This window comes from Gossypium hirsutum, chromosome D04 (assembly GCF_007990345.1).
Source record: "Gossypium hirsutum isolate 1008001.06 chromosome D04, Gossypium_hirsutum_v2.1, whole genome shotgun sequence".
NCBI lineage: Eukaryota > Viridiplantae > Streptophyta > Magnoliopsida > Malvales > Malvaceae > Gossypium > Gossypium hirsutum.
In genome coordinates, this window is record NC_053440.1 from 55,049,119 (window position 1) to 55,066,206 (window position 17,088).

The following is a 17,088-nucleotide window of genomic DNA, read 5'->3' on the forward strand; positions in this document are numbered from 1 at the left end:
ATGTTAAGAAATCCAAATCCATGTCTTCCTCTTTGGCTGGGAGTTCTAATGTTTCGAATAAAAATCATGTTGATTCTGGTTTGGATGAACACAATGATAATAGTTGTGACAGCCTGATTTTGACCCTAATCGGAACAGTGGTTTCGGGACCACAAATCCGAGTCTAAAAAATATTTTAATATTATTTTTTTGTTAATTATGTGTGAATTTACATATGTGAAAGTTTTGTGAATTTATTTTATTGTTTGTCTGCTAAATTTGAAAAAAGGGCTTAATCGCGTAAAATAAAAATTTAATAGTTAAATATGAAAGTGCCTAATTGTTGTTGTCTTTATAATTTGGAGGTTCTATGATGCAATTAGCCCACTATATAAGTTAGTGGATGAAAATGGTCAAGAATGACCTTATATTATATGTTATATATTAACTTATAAAGGTTAAATTAGTAAATAAAATATTATAATGTATTTATAATAAAACAAAACATAAATTAAAAGCATTATCATGTTCATCTTGCCGAAAGTTGCTAAAGAAAAAGAAAAGAAAAGAGCTTTGAAGCATTCGGCCATTACTAAGCTCAATCAAGGTATATTTCGGTTTCGATTTTTGATGATTTTTATGTTTTTGAGATCGTTGCTTCGAGTACTACAAAGCCCATGCTTGAATTTTTGAATTAGTTGTGTATTTTGTGATATGCCATTGAAGAGAGCTTGTTGTTTTTGTTGTTAGATGATGGAAAATAAATATATGTTGTTAGATTTTCATGTTTTAATTAATAATTTTTGATAAAAAATGTGTATTAAGGACTAAATTAAGAAAAGTGTAAATTGAGGGGTCAAAATGTGAAATAAATGAAATGTGTAGACTTAGATGGACTATAGGAATATTCGGCCCTGGCATGATAAATGCAAATTTTGTGTATTTTGTGTTTTATGCAATAGGGACTAAATTGTAAAAAGTGTAAAATGTCAGGGGCAAAATGGTAATTTTCCTATTTATGTGTTTTTGGATTAAATTAAATGGAATTATGTTTAAATAAGTTTAATTTCAATATGTTTAGATCATGAACCAAAGAAAATGGATTTGGATCGAGGAAAAACAAAAATAATCGAATAGTCGTCTATTCCGTCCGTCGATATCCGAGGTAAGTTTATAAGCAAATAGATGTTATAATTTTTAATTAAATGTGAATTATATGTGCTGAAATGAATATGTTAATAAATATATGTATTAGCCGAATGTGTACAAGCTTGGCAGTTATGTTTATGAATTTGTTTCGACTGAGTTACGACGTCCGAAAGCCCCGTATGAGCCTTAGGAATAGTTAGGATACATATGTCATGACATAGGATTTCGATATGTATTTTCGTGTAAGATCACGTCTGGGACGTTGGCATCGAATTGTTTATACGTATAAGACCATGTCTGGGACATTGGCATCGTATTTGATTTGTGTAAGACCCTGTCTAGGACAGTGGCATCGATATGTGATTATATGTAAGACCACGTCTGGGACGTTGGCATTGTACGAGCCTTCCGACTATCCGAGTATCCTTTTTAATTCCGAATGGTTCAACGGGTAAAGATAAGTTGTGTACGAATGTTTAAATCAGGCTAAGTGACCAGGTATGTGATAATTGATTATCTATTTGAAAATAAGATAAGTTGTATACTTGAATTGATGATATGAAGTTATGTGAAATATGAATTATGTGGTTGCATATTTGAATATATATGTATTCGGCCTTTGATGTATATGTGTATTGAGGAAAATGATGATTAGTTATATTATCAATTAATTATTTGGTAAAGAGGGAAGTTATTACAAATTATATAAGTTTTGATATATAATTTGATAAATTGAATTATATGTGAAATTATAATGGTTTATTACTAATTGTCTAGCTTAATTTACGTAAATGATTAAATGTTTATTTGCTTATGACTTACTAAGCTTTGATAGCTTACTGTGTGTAATCGCTTTCTGTTTTATAGATTTGGAAGTTGGTTATGAGCTCGGCGATCGTCAGAGAAGTCTATCACACTATCGAGTACTGTTTTCGATATTTTACTAAGTTTGAAATTGAACTTATGGCATGTATAGTCTAGTTAATATGTTTGATTTTGGGTATGTTAATATGAGCCATGCGAAAATGGCTTATTTATTTTGTGCTTTTGAACAAGTGTTAGATATGTTGATTTTGGTATCTCGGCTATGGCATATTTATTTATGTGAATTATGTTTGATATGTTTTGTTAAGAATGTGGTAAATAATTCGGCATAGGTGAGCTTAGATGAAGCATATAAGTGAAGTGAGTTTGGTATATATATGTTATGGTGTTTTAGTCATGTGCTTCGGCAATGAGGTAAATGATATTCAAGCTTAATTAATCTTGGTTATGTGTTATATATATATATATATATGATATGTGTGATATGTTTAGTTTTGGTATTGGTGTTTCGACTATGGTTTATTTATAAGTAAATATATGTGAATCTTGTTTGATATGCTTTGTTAAGGTATTGTTATGTAATTTAGTAACTAAGAGAACTCGGTTATGGCATATAGGTGAAATGCTAAGTAAATCATAGATGAAATGATAGTTAAATTTGGTTTGTAATAGTATATTTACATTAATAAATTGATTTGAAAGAAACTAGTAATGTGCATGTGTATGTACGGTTATAAGGTATGGAAGAACATGTGTATATTTGGTCATGATCTAGACCTATTTTGGAAGTGTGTTTTATGCTATAAATTGGTGTATGGATATAGGTTTGGAAAATGTGAAGTGATATGTATGATTTTATTATTTGAATCGATATGGTTTGATTAGGAAATGGCATATTTTGACTTATGATTTAATGGCTAAATCTTGTACAATTTATTAGGTTATTTATGGATGCCAATTTGTTATGAAATAAATTAGGAACGTGGAGTATTTAATAAAGTTACGATTTGCTCATGCAAGTGGACTTAATATTCGATTTTGTATTTGTAAAATGATATGAATTGTATGGATTTTTGGATATGGCTAAAATGGTGTATTCATATGCGCAAACTTGTAATAGATAAATATGCATGTTTTTGGTCTTTTAAATGATATATATAAATGATTTTTAAAGTAGGCTTAAAATTTATGAATAAGATACATACAAATTCGGGTAATGATAGTTAAGTGAGTAATACAAGTTTGAATTTAACTTTTATAAATTTATTGGATTAGTCGATTAAAGGATAAGTTGATTTGTATTGAGTGTGTATAGTTTATGATTGAATGATTTCATTGAAATGGGCATATGTGTATAATATAATGACATTAAAGGTATGTAAGGCTAAAATATAATGTTACTAATGTTGCATTTGTGATTAGACATTAAGTTGTATACATATTGGTTTCATTATGTACATATGCAGAAGTTATGAAATGAAAAGTGTGATATTTAGATAATGAAATTATGTACGTACATATTCCCTGTATATGAAAAGTGAGGATATATGCTTGAATATGATTTAATTATGAAAATGTCGTTAATACGATGGATTTAGGGAAATCGAATATTGAAAATATTATATACTTGAACATGACTCTGATATATACAAGTTTGGTTCGAATTTGTTAATTATAGAATATGTTCGATTGAGCTTTGATGTATGTTTAAATTGAATTAATTTGAATTTTGTAATGTGTTTATTTCTAATACATGCTTAGTAAGGTATGATTGATTTGAATTGTAATTATCATATATATATTTGAATTTAAAATACTTGAATTAAGGACATTCAAGTTTGATAATGTTATAAATGTATCGTTATTCTTTGATGTATGAAAGGTGATAAATGACTGTGCTAAATTGTGTCTTGTATGGTAATGCTTCGAAACCCTAATCTGGCAACGGATACGGGTTAGGGGTATTACAATAGTGCTGATTTTAGGGGATATTTTGATGAGAGTGATGATTATAAACGGTATTTAAATGAATCTAGCACTAGGAGTGAAAAGTCACAGTTGGACATTTATTTGGAAGAACCGGAGCTTGAGTTGAATAGTCAAATAGATGTTTTAGATTATTGGAGCAAAAGTTCAGTTCGATACAATGAGCTTTCATTATTGGCTCGTGATATTTTGGCAATTCCAATATCGACTGTAGCTTCCGAATCGGCTTTTAGCATAGGTAAGAAAGTTATCACACCTGTCAGGAGTTCACTTAAGCCAAAAACGGTTCAAGCCGTTGTTTGCTTGGATGATTGGATGAGAGCTAAGGGATTTTCAGCAGGTAATTATTATTCTCGTTTTATTGTTGTAATTTTATATTATTTTTTCATCAATTTGATTATCTAATTATTTATTCTTATTTCATGTTAGCAAAAAGGACGACGACGACGATGACGACGAGGTTTCTTCAGTTGCTTTTTAAGATACTTTTTTTTTTCTAAATGTTTAAATTTTAATTTAGCTAACAATTTATATTTCGTTATAAAATTAAATATGTTAATGGATTAATGTATGAATACTATGGTTTGTTGTTTATTGCTATAAAATTATGTTTAAATATTTTGTTATAAAATTTAGGTGACAGGATAGAATTGGAAGTGATAACATTGGACTTATAGCAATGAACTGCCTATGGGAGATTTGAGAGTATTGTTATTAATATTACAAAGGTTTGTTCAAGACTCTCCTACCAAATTTTGATTTCTATAGTTCTTTATTTGTCCAACTAATTTATGTATAAGAAATAGAACAGATTTGCTTATTGGCCAGGAAATATCAAATTAGAAATAGAAATGGAATAAATAAATCCATGTATGCGTGGCCGTATTCGACACCTCTTTCTCAGCTTACTAACATTGTGGGCTCTTGTAAAGGGACTTGGAAGACATTTTTGACTTGTCAGTCTCTAAAACCACACATTATTGGTAATTGGTAAATCCTGCACATGTAATATTGGTTGGTTTTAAGATAAAAAAAATGTAAACTTATTTGTTTACAAAAATACTTTTTAACAGCACTGACAAATACGAACTGTAAATAAAAAGGAATAAAAAGAAATCTGTTACAAAATAATAATAAAACAACATCAGGCTTGTTTTACTAATCAAATGTTAGATTTTGTTACAACAATTAATACAATTAATAATTTGATAATTTTACTAATCAAATGTTAGATTTTGTTACAACAATTAATACAATTAACAATTAATAATTTGATAATTTTACTAACAATTAGTTTTAATTTTATTAAAAATATAATTTTAATTTTAATTAAAAACGAGCCAGGTTGGGCCGAGCTTGGGCTCCATTTTTTTCTCAGGCCGGGCCGGGCTCGGGCTTGGGAAGCGGGCTAAAATTTTTTCTTGGGCCTGGCCCAAACCCAGCCCGGCCTGGCCCATGGACACCTTTAGGTATTGTCGGTTGAACTGCTGGGCCTGGTGACTGTGTCGGTGTTGTTGTTGTTGTTGGGCCTGATGAAGTTATGGGCACTGATGATGGGCCAGGTAAATTTTTGAGCCTCGTTGATGGGCCTACGTCGTCGTCCCTTCTTCTTGGATTTAAAGAGCCACGTTGTTCCCTTTGGACACACAATTGTCGCTGCCTCTCCTCTGGCGAGAGTAAATACGGCTTGCCATGGTTCCTAAACCATGGCATGTATTCCGGCACGCACGCTAACTCTGGAACGATGATCAGTTCCCAAGTAGATATATAGTCATACCGATCTTCTCACATCTGGATGTAGTGTGACCAGAATCTCGGCCAATTCGTATGTAATTGTCGTAGGTTAATTTTGTGATGATAATCCAACACCTCAGCTGACATGGGAATCGGTTATCGGAATCCAAATTGCCGTAATACTCTGTCTGATTGGTGCATCTCCACTGTCGCAAAGTTGACCAATGGGACTTTCACATGCCAACTATTTGGATTTTGCAAGTACTCATCCGGAATTACTGCCCGAATTGCCGGATCCTCGTATGGTGTCCATTCAAACTATATGACCATGATGGAAATATTAGTTATGTACTAAATACTAAATACCAATCGACTATCTCATTATGGAAATGTATATTTTATTTAATACTTACTTGTGCTTCTGACTGTTGGTCCAATAGAAGCCATATATCTTCAAGAGAGGTAGGTAATCGAGCATAACTTGCCGGATGGTTCCACCTAATTAAATAAATTTTTAGCATTCGATTATATTTTAAATCTACGTAATAATTGTAAAATCTAATATAAAATTTACCCCGTTATAAGTGGGAACGTATACGGGTGGTCCACTTGAGGACGTAAAAATGGAAAACGAAACTGTGCTCATGACTGCAGTAGTGACAAGCAACCTCCGATTTTCGCTTTATTCGGTCGCGTCGCCCCGCACATCTCTCGGTACAATTTTGCCAACACGACAGACCCCCAGCTAAATTCACCAACTGCTCGAAAATCAACGAGTTTCAGCAGCCATCTTAGATGCACGAGGTTCCGTGACAAGTCCGGCATCAGATATCCTCCAATTATCTGAAGAATGTATGCATGAGAATATCTGATTCTTTCTATTTCAGTAGAATCATCATCCGGATCCGGGAATGTGTCTCGTAACCAGCCCATCTCGATTCGACCTCTGCTAATATTCTCCGGAATAGCGCCCAACAGCTCGTAGCTACCGCTCCCCAATCACCAGATTGAACAGACTCGGTGACTGCGTACCCGTTTATTGGCAACCCCAATTGCAAATTGATATCTTCCAAAGTGATAGTGCACTGTCTACATGGAAGATGGAATATGAGCGTCTCGGGTCTCCACCTCTCAATCAATGCACTGATGAGTTTCGGGTCTAACTTGCATCCCCGACCTACCGTCGCCACATGCCAAAAACTCGCCTCCCGCAGGTAATTCTCTACCAACGGTGATGGAGGACCATGCATATTGCGGATATAACATTGCAATATCCAATCTACATACTTTTATAAAAATAATAAAATAATAATTATTTAAAATTGCATAAATAAAAAAATCCTAAATAATATTTAAAAATTAAATTTAACACTTACCATTTTCATTTGTTCCACGGATATATGCTTGTCATCAAGACGAATCAATTCCCCGGCCATTGCTAAATTGGTAAAAAATTTTACGATTTAAAAAAAGAATTCAAAAAAAATAAAAAATAAAAATATTTTAAAAATAATTAAAAATTTGAAGCTATTTTAAATAGGAATTTAAGAGGAATTTGAGAGAATACTAGAGAGAAATTGAGAGAAAGGATTTAGTTGTGAAATTGGGGGGATTTTTATATTTTCTTTTTTACTGTTGGGGTGTCACCAACGGTCAAACAAATAGCTGTTGCTATTGTTCACACGCAGGCAAAACGCGTCCCCAGGGGAGCGCTTACGTGGCAGCAAAACGCGCTATTGAGGAAGCGATTTATGTCCACGTAAGCAAAGCGCGCCCTCAAGGACGCGTTTTTCTGTCACGTCTCCTGACATCGCGCTGATGTGGACGCGCTTTCGGGGAAAATGGGCCATTCCGATAAATAATAAAATACCGAGCCCATTTCTTTAAATTTAAAAAAAAGAATCTTTTTCTTGTATTTTGCCCTATTCTTTCATTAGTTTTTTTAGTAATAACTATTGGTTACTTACAGTACCCCAACAAAAGCTAAGTATGATACAAATAGATGGATTTCTTCTCCAGCGAGGTAATATCTCATCTTGAAATCAACTCTAAAACATAAATTAACATTAAAAAGTTTTAACACTTATATCCACACTAAACATTTGAACATAATACAAAATATGCTGCGTATTTATTCCCAATATTTTAGTTAAATCAGATGTGTATAAGGTAAACACGGTAAAATACTCAATTATCTATTGTTATTGTTATTATTATTATACCAATTATTAGACCTAAGAAGGGAATGAAGTTCTGGGGTAAGTAATAAGATGGATTAAACCTGCAAAACTTCCAGCTGAAAATTGAAGTTATCAAACTTTCAATACATCAACTTACGCTTGCCTACTGAATCAGATGTTAAACAGAATCGTGATATGGCGAAAGAAACAAGAAGGAAAAAAAAAAAACCTAAACGGGGTATCCATCAAATCTTGCCATTTTGAACGATGATATTGTTCTTAGGTACAGGTTACAGTCTGGAGCAGGCTTTGACAATTGGTAAGGCACTAAAAGGTTTCTTACAAACTCTGTTACATATGCAAGCGTCTAGGAGGGGTAGGAACGGTAGGGTGATTGGGTATTGTGTCGTTTGGTCCCAGATCATCTATGGGGGGCCGCTGCTTATGATGATTTGTTGCAGACTGGTAAGCCATTGCTAAGGCTAATGCCTGCAGTGAGAAAATGGGAGGAATAAAATGAGACACAAAACAGTTGCATTCTGAGATTTCTGATGATTATAGTTACTTTCTATATCCACTGTATGTTACAATCCACATTAGAACTAAAAGTGGATCAAGTCCATGGCTCACGGATCCGGAAACTTACGATGTGATCATGGTTAGGAGGAGCGTATATGCCCGTGTTGACTGTGGTTCGTCTCCGAGTACCAGTTGGAGGTGGATTAGGTATGTTTTTGAAGCCAGTCGGAACAACAATTACTGGCAAACCTACGAGATTTCCGATGCATACTCGCTCCCAATCCGTTGCATTTCCAATGAATGCATCAACATTGAAGTTTTCTTTCACTTCTTGGATTAACTTTCCACGAGCTCTTTGTGCCTGTGGAACATTATAAAAATAGTGAAAATAGAGGGAAAAAACATCACGAGAAAAAATTAAAAATGATTCTATCTTTTCTCTCTAGATTTCGGATTAAGCGCTATCCACTCCAGTGCTAAATGACTAGACGGGCTACTTTTAGACCTAAATCCCCGATTTCCATGCATTCCTGCTGATGTTCCACATCCTAAATCTCCATATCTTTGAAGACTGTTTCCGGTTTTCCTACTCAAAAATTGGAAGTAAAAGAAGTATGTGTCTTCTACTAGCTCATTAGAAAATGTTTTCAAAAGTTATATGATTTCATCCAAACTATAATATCAACCAATAATTAGAGAGCATAAAACAGACCTGCAAATAATCTACAGCTGAAACTACACGTGCAAGACGTAACTCAACAGGCCATTGATCTTGAGCTTCATAATCATCATCCTTCCCAGATCGTTGCCATTCATCAAAATGTGCTAACATGTCAACATCCATCGTGAAATTTAGGATGCCTTGAACAGAATCGACAGTGTAATTCAGTTTGAAAGGAACCACCTTAACACCTTTTGATTCAAGCACATGAACAACCTGGTTTTAGAAAAAAGTCAGACCTTAAGAGTTACTTCGATAGTTACTTTATATCAAAGTTATCTCTAAGAGAAAAAGATATAATATTTCAGTTCAATCAATTAATTCATAGCAATTCTGACATATGTTGTTTTTATTTATTTATTTATTATTGTGCATCTGTTGCGGTTGCATAACAAACTCAAGCTTTAGCCAGATGTTTATGAAATCTAACCTCCATGTCAGCATCGTCAAGATAACCAACTGTAAGCTTTGTGATATCAACAGAAAATGGGTCACCAAAGGGAATGTCTCTTGAAGAAAGATCATCTGGATCTTTCCCTCGGATGGCATCTAGAATAACTGCACAATCAGCAGCATTTCGACAGAATGGACCAAGCTTGTCCTGTTAAAAGGAGAGCATAGACAGTTATTGGAACATCACACCCAGAGGCTGGAGCAAAAATGGGGGCTGGATAATTAAACACTTTCAGTCAAAGAAGATTCCTCTCCCTAATGGTATTACCAAGCTTTCTGATAGGCTCATCACACCAGTTCGTCCAACTGAACCAAAAGTTGGCCGCAATGCTGTCACACCACACCGAGATGCAGGGTAAGTAATGGAGCCGGCTGTTTCTGAACCAATTGCAAATGGAATCATACCTGTAATGAAAATTTAATTTCTTAGACGAAGCAATGTGCATCTGGTTTAGGTTCAATACTAGGTCAACATGTTTGATCATGAAAAAGATTGTTAGACCTAAAAATACTATGGCTTATTTCATGTTTAGGATAAATACTAGAGGACATGTATGATAAATTGAACTTAAAATAAAAAATACCAGCTGAGGTGCAGGCAGCAGGCCCAGCTGATGAGCCTGTAGAGAATTCCTCAATGTTCCAAGGGTTCCTAGTCCTACCACCGAACCAGATGTCATCATATGCCAGTGATCCAGTAACAAGCTTTGCAACAAGAACTGCCCCTGCAGATTTTAACCTGCATTGACAATTCATAAGAGTGAATAATGTCATCTAACTAAAAAAAATTTCCATGAGATCTCAATGATTTCAGTTTTCAGTGATGCATAATACCTCTTATACACCCATGCTTCAATATTAAGCACTTGATTTTTGAAAGTTGTTGAACCCCAAGTTGTCTTGTAGAGAGGTACTGAGATTATATCCTTCAATCCATAAGGGATGCCATGTAGTGGTCCTAAAATACCAAGTAATATATAACTCTCAAACCAATAAAAAAATTGACAATAAACTAATACAAAAAGAGCTATTTTTTTTAACTTCGTTAAGCAGGCAAGCATTTGCCACCATTCTAAAAAGTTGGATAAAATAATGTAACCTGAACAAGAACAAATTGTGAGCGAAAGAAGTAGAAAATTGCAGCAAATTTATTCTGACAAAAAGTTTTTAACATTATGGCCGAAGGTGATAATCGTATAGTGCAGCAAGTTGTTTAAAAGGTACCTAAATGCACTCCTTGAGAGAGCAACTTGTCAGCTTCTTTCGCTTGCTGGTAAGCTAAATCTTCAGTATAAGTAACTACAGATTCAAGTACAGGATTGTACCTGGTATTTTAGCAATAAAGAATCAATGTGTTTGAGGGACAAAAAGGGTATTAGACATTATAAATGCATAAACATAACCGGATTTTTTATTTCTACCTTCTCAATCTCTTAAGAAAAATTCCCGTAAGCTCCTCAGAAGTAATCTGTTTTTTCTTTATGAGTTCTCCTAGTTCGAGAACCTGATAATAAAGACCAGGAAAGTCGCATACAATAATCAGGTCAAAGCCATTTGTTTTATTTTATAAAGGCTATATCAATTGACTCACACTCATAAAGGCTATATCTTCTTCATTAATTGGCCTTTGAATGCCGGAAGCTGAAGGATGATTAAACCTGCTGGCCTTGCCTTGTGATTGCTCCTTGCTCCACTCGGGGTTAAAAACCAGAGGAGAAGGGTTATGCAGCCCTCCATTAATAGAAGCAACTAACTTCCTGTTGGTTCTTATTATAGGAATATTGAACTCTTTTGCACCCTTTGCAATCTCAAGAACCTGAAAGAATTAATCAAATTAAAGATGATAATATTAGATAAAGCATACCCACTTCAAGCAGGATTATCTGAAATGAAGTCATAATGCTAAAATTCATCACCTTTATATCGTTAAAGAAATCAGCATCCAATAAAGTCAACCCATGTCTAATTTGTGAAGCTTCAGTAATGTTTTTCGGACATTCATTGCCATTTTTACTGTCCTGACAAAAGCACGAGTGAAATGTCCATAAAAATAAGGTTAGGAAATAAAGCAGACCCACAATGCCTTGCATTTGCTTGTGATGTTTCAATACCTGGGTGCAAGGCTACGAGAATGAATCATAAGGTCCATAACTTTCTGACAAAACATATCCCAGATTTTTTTATAGTTTTTCACCTGTTTTACAGATGTTAGGTAAAAGGGGAAAATATCTCCTATAAAAGAATGTGACTGAAGAGGAAAAAAAGCATAGCACATATGATCATGATCTATGTTTCTCGGACTAAGGTCCAAGTGTTCGACATGAATACGTTTCTAACATTGGTATGCTCAGTTTTTCATGACTTCCCCTATATTTCTTTAGTTCATTTTTTGGGTTAAAGTATCTAGGATGGACATATATTCAAAAAGGCTTGATTCTCGAAATGCTTAATAGATCATGGAACCCAGATAAAATAGTAAATTCAGACGTGCCTAAAAGAAGATTCTGACAGTAACTATAGCTCCTTCAACTATAAGGATTATGTTCAAATATCAATCATATGCTTTAAAATTGTAAGGCAGAATTTATGTTCATAATGGGAATAAATTTGAAGTATCAAATTCAAAGCACGCATTCATCAAGCGGCCTCTCCTCTACAAGTAGATAGACATTGACTAGCTTATGACAACAGATGTAGGAGGAGATGGCGAGGGTTTGTACCATTTCTAGGAGAGTGGCAGCTCGACGGCAAGGACAAGTTGGTAAAATAGTTGACTTGTTGATGTCGGTCAACTCTTGTTGGGCTTGAAACTGTGAAGGCAGATCTGCAAAAGAATCGGCCAAGGAATAGAAGAGTAGTAAAAGGAGGGAGGCCATGAAACGTGTCGAAGGCCGAGATGACATGTTCCGACACTTGTCGAGAAACCAAGTCGCTGTGTTCCCGGCGGGTGTAGGGCTTTGCCTCTTCAATGACCGACTGACCGTCATGCCACTGAATTGGAATCTACATAACTCACTATAAAAGGGACCTTCCATTTTGTCCACACGTGGCAGATATTTATTTAGTTTTTACATTTTAGGTCTCTTAGGTCTAAATTTATATTTAATCTTTATATATTAATTTATAATATAATTTAGTCTTTATATTTTTATGATATTATTAATTAATCTAGATAATTAATATCGTTAAACTTTTTATTAAAATCTTATAAAATTATTGAAATCAGAGATGCGGCACCAAAAAGTTCTTACATTTGGCGCTATTTTTGGGGAAAACGCAAACAGTTTTAACTTCGGGAGCTGAACTGTAATTAGGATCACCAAAATCCTGAACATCCTCCCCAACAATACCGAGATCACCTCGTTCAACAGCTTCTGCAACATCTGCCTCTGCTTCTGATTGACACCTAGCAACTATCACAGAAAAGAAAACTCATGTGAAGCCATAATTTTAAAACAAAATGAAAATTTATTTATTTATTTAGTAATTTACCAAAAATAAAATAAAAAAGTAAACAAAATTTAATACAACAAACAGATCCGACATCCGGAAATAACTGCTTCAATAATGTAATTGAAAAGGACACCAAACTCCAAAGTACTTGCCAAGGCCCTAGTACTCTTTCCTTTCATTTTCCAAGAGCAAACCTAAACTGTATTTCTAAAACAGCCACTAAAATGCCAGTAAGAACAGATATCAAGAAGATACCTAAGCTTCTTTCAAAAAAATTCAATCGAACTTTCATAATCACAGCCATGCAACGCAACAATGAATTTAAAAACAAAGAAATCACTTCAAAATCTCACTACCAAATCATAAATCTAGAAAAAAAAACAAACCAATCTCACATGGATGTTAAAAAAAAGCGAAAGAAATGATACTAAAGGAAAACAAATCGAATTGCTTCTCATTTAAACAGATCAAAGCAATCGCAGTAAGCATAAATACCTAATTACAGATCTTAAATATAACAAAGCAAGTAAAAACAAAGAAAAAAAAATTACAAACCTTGAAGGAAAGGAGATGCGAGGAAGAGGAGAGCAAAGAAGAAAACGCTGAAAATTTTCATCCCCATTTCAGAGAGTTTTTTTTTTCCGTCAAATGAGAAATAAGAAAAATAAATTAATCGGTGTTAGAAATGACAAATAGATGGAGGGACGGCGGGTTTTAATCCAACGGCTATAAATGACAGAGAGCTCCGCCGGACGAACACTCTCCGTTGGATCTTTGGTCAATTGTGTGCTTTTAAATAATATACAACTACTTCTCCACTACCCTTCTGTTCAGTTGCGCTTGCAGAAAAATCAAATATAGCACGGCGCCGTTTTGGTCCTGACTTATATTTTCTTTTATAATTTATTTTATTTTTATTATCGATAAAATTGAAATTTAAATATCTTGATATTTTAGGTTGAAATCTCATAATTTATGAATTTATTTTACGTTTTAATTATTTTTTTATAAATTTTAAATAAAATATAAAATGAGTTTTTAAATCATTTCTTAACTGAGTTGATGTTAAGTTAATTGCATTTTAAATTAGTAAAAATTATTATTATTAAATTATTGAGGGTAAAAGAATTTGTTTAGCAAATGTATTTATAAAAATTTTATATTAAATACAAAAGAAGGATGGTAATAGATTTGATCGATTGAATTGGATTCGGGTCAGATCGATGTAAAATTCTAGACTCGGGTTCAGATTGATTCGAAAAATGGGTCTAAATTTTTTTTAAATTCAGTCTAGATAAAAAATACTAAACTCGAGTTCGATCCGGCCAACCCGTATTAAAAATTTTATATTATTTTTATATAAAAATAAATTTAAAAAATATAATACATCAAATACTTTAAAATTATTAAAAATAAATGTTTTCCAACAAATGTATTATAGTTGTAACTTAGCAAACAAATGTATCTAAATAGTAGCAAAATTAATACTAAAACAAGAGTTATACAATATCTAAATAATAACAACAAAATAGTACTAATATAATATCAAAATGGCAGCAAAAAAGCAGTAGAAAAAATTTAGCCAAATTTAGACCGACTCGGGCAAAAAAAAATCATACTCGAGGCTCGACCAATTTAGAAATGGGTCTTATTTTTTGTCCAAGCCTATTTTTCGAGCCTATATTTTTCTTAAACCCTCCCACTTTTTAAGTGGACCTTCAAGCCTAGGCGGGTGACCCGGCTCATGATCAGATCTAAATGGTAACGTTTGGGTGCATATGATCATCTTGACAAGCTTTGTCTGGGATTTATCCAAAGATCTACTTCTGACACGAGGAGAGTGAAACTTGTAAATTGGGATACTATTTGCTTGTCGTTGGATTGAAAGCAATGCTTGACAAGAACTTGGTGTTGCTTGCGAAACTTGGATGGAGGTTGGTTACAAAAGTTGAAAGTTTAGTGGTGCTAGTTTATAAGAATTAGTTTAGGAACGCTTATCAAAAATACTTTTGAGACAAAAACATTTCAAATAAGGTATTTTTTAGAGAAAAATAGCTTCTCTCAAATCAAAAATTGGTCAAAAAATATTTTTTTCCGAAGCTAAAAATTTTAACTTCTCCCCAAAAGCACTTTTGAGGAGCATTTCTAACTTAGGCCTAAATCAAACTAGAATTTGTTTAAGGTTGAATCCTCTCCTCAATCCTATCACTTATAGTTTAGTGTCTTAGCATGTAGGACATTTACACAACCTTTCTGATTTCGTTATGTCTTAAGGGACTAGTGCATGGCCAAATATGTTTGGAGAAATCTGTTAGGAACTGATCTATATTCCTTACTCTTTTCTTTAACAACTGACGAATGTTGGAAGTTCAACTTGGTTGATTGCAGGTAAAAACTGGTTGGACATTGCAGCTAGCCAGTGTTCTTTGCAACTGTTTGCTGGGGAGTCTAGAGGTGGTGAAATGAGTTAGTGACATTAAACAATCGATTGCCGGTGGATGTTAAAATGAAGTTGACCTATCACAACTTGAATGAAAATGTGGTTGTTGGTTTATGCAAGTGGAAAGTTCAAAAGGAGGTGCTACTTTGGGAGAAACTAGCTGCGAGTTGGATGAAATTGAATACCGATGGCAAGAATAAAGTTGCAGGTGCTGGTGTGGGGGATATTGCTCTCTTCTAACAAGCCTTGTATACCCCAATTCTTGAGGGATATTGATCATGATTCCTAATTTTTTTTTTTATATACAATACTTAGAATTTTTCATAGCCTATTCTCAATGCGTTTCAGCATACTCGAAGCCACATACTCTTGCACTAGCAACAATACCGATACCAACTGAGCTAAAAGTCAATAACTTATAAAACTCATTTTTGTTGGCCTTAATTTGCTATTGTATTATTAAAAAGAAAAAAAAAAACTAAGCTGCATTTGAATTTAAGCTTTAATAGTTTTGATACTAGAATTATCCTTATTTAAATTATTTAGCATATTAGGAATAATATTAATTTTTTTTAAAATTAGTTTAATTGGTTGAAATATAAATTTTGTTTCCGGATGATATAATATTTGGTCACTGAATTTGGTAATTAGGTTCACCTTGGTATTTATATATATATTTTTGTTTAATTTGGTATTTAAACTTGACAACTAGGTTCATCTGGGTACCTGAACTTGAAAAATATAAAAGTTCAATTATGTAACACAATCTCAAAGTGTCACATTCGGTGTTTTAATAATTGAACCAATGGTTGAGCAGGTTAGACCATCGGTTCCATATTCAACTAGTTTGATTGATTCAACTGCTTGACAAATAATAATTAAAAATTCAAAAAATCTAGAAATATTCAAAAAATAAAAAATTTGTCAAATTGGTTCAACCTATTTAATTGTCAATTTTTGTCTCGATTTTCAATTTTTACTAATTTCAAGTAGTTTTAGAGTTAATCAATTCAAGCTCTTTGTTCGAACTATTTTATCGATCAATTTTAAATCCGTCCAATTCTATCATGTTCTAGTAAAATTGGTCATATCATCAAATCTTGAAAAAAAATCTCAATTCAGGGACTAAATTTGATCTAGTTACTAAGTTCAATAACCAAAGTAGACCCAAAAAAGTACAGATACCAAAATAGACTTACTTACTATGTTCAGGTGTCAAGAATTATATTATCCTTTTGTTTATTTGGTTGAATGAATATAAGGTAATAGTACTATTTTACTAATTAATTAATTTTTAATTATAAATAAAAATAAAAAAATTATAAAATTATACTAAGAGTGAAAGCTATGAAAATAGCACAATAATAATGTATAAAATGTTAAAATTTATTAACTAATAAATAATTAAATAATAAAAACCTATTTATATTAATTAATTAATTAAAAATAAAGGCTATACAATTGACGGAATGAAATATAATAGACACAATATTAAATTTCTTCACTAATAATTCTATCATACACGTATATTCGTGGAAACCACACAATACTAAACAAAAATTTATTGATCTGGACGTAGTAAATGATAACGAAATCATACATTACTAATGATAATGTAAGATAACTTGATCCAAATGTTATATAAGGCT

At 33.0% G+C, this 17,088-nt stretch overlaps 1 protein-coding gene across 4 annotated transcripts; it reads right to left on the reverse strand.

Moving 5' to 3' along the window:
* Positions 1–8,094: 8,094 nt before the first annotated feature.
* LOC107898014 (glutamyl-tRNA(Gln) amidotransferase subunit A) lies at positions 8,095–13,847 on the reverse strand. 4 transcript variants are annotated; one of them, XM_016823574.2, is made up of 15 exons: positions 13,555–13,847; positions 12,798–12,959; positions 12,267–12,370; positions 11,658–11,740; positions 11,463–11,559; positions 11,138–11,362; positions 10,968–11,050; positions 10,771–10,871; positions 10,381–10,504; positions 10,131–10,285; positions 9,815–9,951; positions 9,524–9,694; positions 9,085–9,309; positions 8,500–8,733; positions 8,095–8,342 (listed from the first exon to the last, which is right to left on the reverse strand). In XM_016823574.2, exons 1-15 carry the CDS (start codon positions 13,619–13,621, stop codon positions 8,205–8,207), a joined length of 2,106 nt encoding a protein of 701 aa, XP_016679063.2. In that variant the 5' UTR covers positions 13,622–13,847; the 3' UTR covers positions 8,095–8,204. The 4 variants fall into 4 exon arrangements, with proteins under 4 accessions (XP_016679063.2, XP_040946912.1, XP_040946914.1 ...); XM_041090978.1 differs by having other exon boundaries at positions 12,267–12,574; XM_041090980.1 differs by lacking the exon at positions 11,658–11,740 and having other exon boundaries at positions 11,463–11,564.
* Between the last annotated feature and the right edge of the window lie 3,241 nt (positions 13,848–17,088).